The sequence below is a fragment of the Otolemur garnettii genome, unplaced genomic scaffold (assembly GCF_000181295.1).
Source record: "Otolemur garnettii isolate 467f Iridium unplaced genomic scaffold, OtoGar3 scaffold00019, whole genome shotgun sequence".
NCBI classification, from domain to species: Eukaryota; Metazoa; Chordata; class Mammalia; order Primates; family Galagidae; genus Otolemur; species Otolemur garnettii.
In genome coordinates this window covers 27,282,589-27,289,014 of record NW_003852414.1, presented here as the reverse complement: position 1 = coordinate 27,289,014, position 6,426 = coordinate 27,282,589, and the positions used below count along the sequence as shown (strand labels likewise).

The following is a 6,426-nucleotide window of genomic DNA, read 5'->3' as shown; positions in this document are numbered from 1 at the left end:
TTGTTGTTTGGCGGGTCCCGGCTGGGGATTCGAACCCGCTACCTTAGGTGTACGTGGCTGGCGCCTTAGCCGGTTGAGCTATAGGCGCCGAGCCGGTAGTACTACTTCTTAAGGCCTTTCCCCATACCTTCTGAATATAAAGCTTAAATATCATATATTTGAAATCTTCAAATTAAAATGTTGTCCTCATATATTCATGTACTGGCTGGCACAGTTGCAGACATACATTTATGTATCAAGCAAAAGACAACCCAACTTCCTATGAAGAGAAATTGTGATCTTTTATGTCCTATTTGATAGATAAAACACTGATTTTTTATACAACTTATTTTATTCATCTAATAGTCTGATCACACATGGCCCACTCTGACAATAAGTCCAATCTAATCAGATGCTAAAGCTTGGTCTTCAAGGAGCCGCAGATATCAACTCATGTTGGTGCAGTCAGGAAAGGGGCTACAGTTATCAATCAGTGTTGGCACAGTCGGGGAAGGGGCCTCATATATCAATCAGTGTTGTCACAGTCGGGGAAGGCGCCTCAGATATCAATCAGTGTTGGCATAGTCGGGGAAGGGGCCTCAGATATCAATCAGTGTTGTCACAGTCGGGTAAGGGGCCTCAGATATCAATCAGTGTTGGCATAGTCGGGGAAGGGGCCTCAGATATCAACCAGTGTTGGCACCATGGGGAAGCAGGTGTGCTGTTGCTCCACAGGGCCCTGGGGCTGTGTTCCCAGTTGATCTGAGTCTTAGCAGAATACCCAATAATCCTCCCAGAACACAGGAGGTTTGTGAGTTGCTACCATAGGCCCCATCCCCAGCCTCCTACCCTCCTAACCCGCCCTCCTCCTGGGAGGCTGCCCCGGTACTGTGGTCCTTGGAGTGCCCATTCCTTAACTTCATCTATGACAGAAGGCCTTGTACATGAATAAGCAACTCCACATCGTGGCACACAGGCTCGTCAGGCCCTGCCAGGTTCTGTCCAGTTGCACCCTGTATATAACAGTTATTTAGGGTAACAGTGGCCGCTGTCAAGGGTGCTAGGATGGAAAGTCCATTGCCCTGAATGTAAACAAAAGATTTAAAAGTTAATTGCTTTAAGCCTGAGCAACAGGTGAGACCTGATGTCTACAGAAATGGGGTGTGGTGATGGGATGCTGTGCCACGAGGATCACCTGAGCCCAGGAGCTCCAGGCTGCAGTGAGCTGTGATGAGCCACGGTACCAGCCTGGGTAACAGAGTGAGAACTTCCCTCAGACACAAACAAGCAAAAAATGAGCTAATTGATTTGATTTCCACTTCTGGGACATGGAGTAGACATACTTCAGAATCTCAGTCCTTTGTCTTATGAGAAGTTCACCAATTCTGGGAAACGGCTCAAAAAGTGAAGTAGTTAGCTAAGGGAGAGAATTAGAAAATACATATAGGGGTCATTGAAATCTATCCCTATGCCAGTTACAATCCTCCCCCACTTCGTCTTTGTAGTTCATTCCTCAATCTTGGAGAATCAGGACATCCATCTACCTGCTTCTGGCTGAAACCAGATGTAGTTGGGCTAAGAGGTGCGGGAGCAGGCACTTTCTGTGCACCCCAGGGAGCACGTCCTCTGCATGTTTCTTTCTGTCAGGTGTCACTTCTACCATGCTACAACTCACAATAATAATAATAATAATTATTTTTGAGACAGAGTCTCAAACTATCACCCTGGGTAGAGTGCCATGACGTCACAGCTCACAGCAACCTCAAATACTTGGGTTTAAGCGATTCTCTTGCCTCAGCCTCCCACGTAGCTGGGACTACAGGTGCCCACCACAAGGCCCGGTATTTTTTTGTTCTTTTTGCTGTGGTCATCGTTGTCTTAGCTGGCTCAGGCCGGGTTCAAACCTGCCAGCCTCGGTGTATGTGGCTGGCTCCCTACCCACTGAGCTACGAGTGCCATTCAACTCACAATAATTATTAATGGCAAGATAAATAGTTGGATGTCAACAAAAGGCGCCAAAGTTGAGTGACAAGAAAGCCCCTTAGAAACGAGGGATCTAGGCTGCGAGTTCAGAGGCCTTGGAGGGGACGCAAGGCTGTGTGGAGCTGCCCAGGGGCTGAGTTGCTGATGCTCCCAGCCGTGCCTGCCTGTGCCCTCCAATGTTTCTCTTCCTAAGCATTTCCTGCCTGGACTTCCTGAAAATTATTCCTTTATTCTTGGAATTAGGATCTTATTTTTTCCTCGATATACACCTCCCTGAATTCCGCCAGGCAAATTTCTATGTCCATTAATTCTGGACATAAATTTGTAAATTACTGTAACCCTAAATTGAAATGCTGCCACTATGGTTAGAGCCTGTTTTCTGGTTCCTGAAATCACTTGTATATAAACATGTTGCCCACAGGGTGGGTCACCAGGTTACCTCTCTGGCTTCCTAGGACAAGAATGACAAATGGCCACCTGGCCTGGGGAAATGATCTACAGTCACCAGAGCCAGAGTAAGGAAGGTGCTAGGACCTTTATTGTGGCTTCTCAGTGGAGTATTTTCAAGGACATGCTCGTAACTTAGGATGGTCATACACCATGATTATGTCATTAAGTTAAAAAAAAGAATTCTAAGGATGTCTACTGTCAGCCAGAAACAAAGATCGCAAAAACTTAAATAACGTCTTTCACTTGTAATTAAATGGGTCTGTGAAGCCTCTCCTTCCTTCTCAAAGAAACTTGGGGGATGGGATGGTGACATCACTGTTGACCTAGACTATGCAGCCTTTTGCCCTGGTGATGAATGGTCCACACGTGAGACTTTCTGTCCTCTCTTCCTGCTGTCCTCCCTACAGCCATGATCCCCACACACCTGCTCTGCTTGGACGTGGCTCTAGGGTACCTGTGGCACCTTACGTACTCGCACTGCCTCCCCCTACAGACCCAGAGAAGGCATTTGTCACATTGCCACCCCCAGTCACAGCTGACAGGAGCCCTCACTCTGTCTCTGTGCACATGACAACATGGTGCACCTTTATAGAGCAGTTTGTGGTGCTAGATTCCCACGCTTACTCCCCATCTCTACTCCTGTCTCCCTTTCCCAGAGTGGCTCGGCTGGAACCCTGTGGCGTGTCCCCTGTGGATGGATGGCTTCTTTCACTTAGCAGCCCATGGGTTATTGCTCATTTCTGCTTGTAGCCTAGCAGCCCCTCTTGGTGCTGAGTCTCATTACACTGTCTGGTTGTACACGCTTACCCACTCACCTGCGTGTGCTGGAGACTCAGTCTGGGAAATAGTGTGCAGAGGAAAACCCAGAGTAGAGCACTGGGAAAATTGTGGTGTGGCAACTTGTTGTTATGTATTCAAGTGCAGACACAGGTACCCTCAACAGCAAACGTCCCCGTCAGGCTTCCTGGCACCTTATGTTGTTTCCTGGAGGCACCCCGTGTGCCTGCCCTGTGCCAGGTGAGAGAGAACAACATGCCTCCCTCCCTCCCACAGTGGCTTTTTTTTGGCTCTTGTTCTGGGGTGGAATCAGAATAAACAATCTTTCTTGTAGGCTACCCCTCTACTTTGTCCTTAAAGAAGTTGGCAATGGCTCGGCGCCTATAGCTCAACCGGCTAAGGCGCCAGCCACGTACACCTAAGGTGGCGGGTTCGAATCCCCAGCCCGGACCCGCCAAACAACAATGATGGCTGCAACCAAAAAAATAGCCGGGCGTTGTGGCGGGCGCCTGTGGTCCCAGCTACTTGGGAGGCTGAGGCAGGAGACTCGCTTGAGCCCAGGAGTTGGAGGTTGCTGTGAGCTGTAATGCCACGACACTCTACCCAGGGGGGACAGCTTGAGGCTCTGTCTCAAAGAAAAAAAAAAAAAAAAAAAAAGAAGTTGGCAATAGTTTGGCCAGAATCAAAAGTTATATACTTTGGGAATTTTAAACAGTTGAAGAAAAGAAAACTTTTAAAGTCTTGATTGGCTTTCAAGTTCAAACCCAACACTTGCCTTCGGGGTCAGAAACACTGTATTCCAGGAGAGGGACCTTACTGTTCATAAGAGGAGGAGTCTAAGGGGTTATCAGGTCCAAGACCACTCACACTCAGGGCTCTGAATGGCATCCAGGGACTTCCCAACATAACATCTAACTTTTGCCAAGCTACTGAGTAACTAATTACATGTGGCTTTCAATCTAAAATTTCCTACAAAATAAACTAAAAAAGTAGTAAAGATATTACAAATGCATTTGAAATGACATGACATTTATCACGTTTAAGCTTCTACAGGCAATAACTTACTATAGTACTAACAATTTAAGAAACTAGACAACAGTATGAAAATGTGGTAATTTTTTATTGTTCTCATTTTTTAGTAAAATACTTGCTACATAGTCTTGCCTCAAATTATAAATTATCTGTTCAGGATTAACAAGAAATGAATATTCTGAATTTATAAACCGTTTTGCTTTATAAGAAAACAATACTGTATTTTATTTTTCAATATTATCATATAGCATTTAAGGATAAAACTGTCTTAAGCTTCCAAACTTGAGAAATATACCTGTGACAAGTTGTAAAAAGTGCACCAATCAGGGTACAATTTTTTTATACTAACATACACATATTCCATAACTTGAACTATTTAGTATGAACTCAGCCTTTTGCTTTGCTCCTTTTCTGTCCCTACAACATGGCCCGACTTTGCAGGATAGTGGTTCTTAGCTGGGGATGACTCAGTAGAGCAGCCCCAGGTACAACCAGTTCCAACTGGCTGTCACAGGAGAAGAAGTGCTAGTGGTATTTGGGGTGCAGAGCCAACTACCCTCAGTCCCAAAAGAAAGTTTTCCAGCCCAAATGGATGCAGGGCCTGGGGTGAGGAACCCTGCTGTACAGGACATACTTCCCACCTGTGTACACCTCTGGCCCTGTAATTCTGAGAACACAGATTTTGCTAATTGGCAAATAATATTTATTGTCTTTATTATCAACCTCAAACTCTTGGGCTTAAGTGATCCTCTTGCCTCAGCCTCCCGAGGATCTTGAGACTACAGGCACCAGCCACAACACCATGCTGTTTTTAGAGACAGGGTCTTGTTCTTGCTCAGGCTGTTCTCCAACTCCTGAGCTCAAGCAATCCTCCCACCTTGGCCTCCCAGATTACTTGGATTACAGGTTTGAATCACTATGCCCGGCTGGCAAATATTATTTAAAAGAAGACCTAACTTAACCAGTATCATTGCCAAAAGCAATGATTTATTTTTCAGTATCAAAATGATACTTCCAGAATGAAGAAATCACAAAAATTAACTTAGAGCAATGTGTTAGGATACACACCATTTCATGTCCCTTGCACCTGCTTTGCCAGTTTAATTTGTTCCCATGGAAAGTTAATTAGGACTGTTTTGGAGTAGCTAAGCAGTTTTGTTTGCACATTTTTTCCTGAAATATGATAAAAAATTTAATGCTAATATAAAGCACCTGGCAGACAAAAAGTGATCCAGAAATGTTTACCATATCAAAAATGAAAGCGTGTCCCTATTAGTTCAGGTTTGTTATAACCATGTGTCTGGACAGGTTAAATTCTGTTTTATTTGTTCTCTTTCATTTCACAGTAACTTCTCATAACTGCCTTTTACAACAGGGCACATATACGGGGTGTGTGATACAAAATGGTTAGTTGTGTTTTTTACACAAGTTGTAAATTACCTTAAGCTTATTAAGGTAATTTATTTATTAGTTAACTAATTTTATTAGTTGTGTTTTCAACACAAGTTGCAAATTACCAAAGTACCAGGAGTTTTCTTAACAGGGAACCAAATTTTATAAAAAAGTAATTCTAAGTTTACCAAACAGAGAAATCCTGCAGTAATCATTCATCTCCATGTTCACATTCTATGTATTTTCTCATGGTCAATAAACTGGCTCAAATGATTTAAATTATCCCACCATTTAAAGAGAAAAGTCTCTACAATAATTTTAAACCACGGTGTAATCTTAACTTCCCCACTGGCTGCTTTTTTCAGAAGATCTTCCAGTTCTCCCTTGGACACATAGCAGTAGCTTTTAACCTCATTGGGATCTGGATTCAGAGTCACATTCTTCCTCACAAACAGAATGTAGTCAATCTCATGCTCACCCCAGATACCATCAGACTGGGCCTTATAGTGAATTCGTGTCAAATAATTAATTTCTTCTGGAGGAACCTAAGACATTAAAAACATAATAAAAAGAAAACCCTAAAATTATGTCATTTCAATATCTAGCAGTATCCTGAACAGTAGTCATTGTTTGGAATTAGAACTTTTAAGTATTAATCTATCAACAATACAGAAAAATAATGACAATATGTGGGAAAATCACCACATTGTTATTTCTTTTTTGAGACAGAGCCTCAAGCTGTCCCCCTGGGTAGAGTGCCGTGGCTTCACAGCTCACAGCAACCTCCAACTCCTGGGCTTAAGCGAGTCTCCT

At 43.8% G+C, this 6,426-nt stretch overlaps 1 protein-coding gene across 1 annotated transcript in view; it reads right to left on the bottom strand.

Annotated features, from left to right (window-relative positions):
- Nucleotides 1-5,859: 5,859 nt before the first annotated feature.
- The window catches only part of IDI1 (isopentenyl-diphosphate delta isomerase 1), an 8,172-nt gene continuing 7,605 nt past the window's right edge, over nucleotides 5,860-6,426 (bottom strand). The window contains 2 exon segments of the mRNA XM_023511330.1: nucleotides 5,860-5,996; nucleotides 5,999-6,158. Of these exon segments, the coding sequence (XP_023367098.1) occupies nucleotides 5,950-5,996; nucleotides 5,999-6,158 (207 nt within the window). The 3' untranslated portion in view covers nucleotides 5,860-5,949.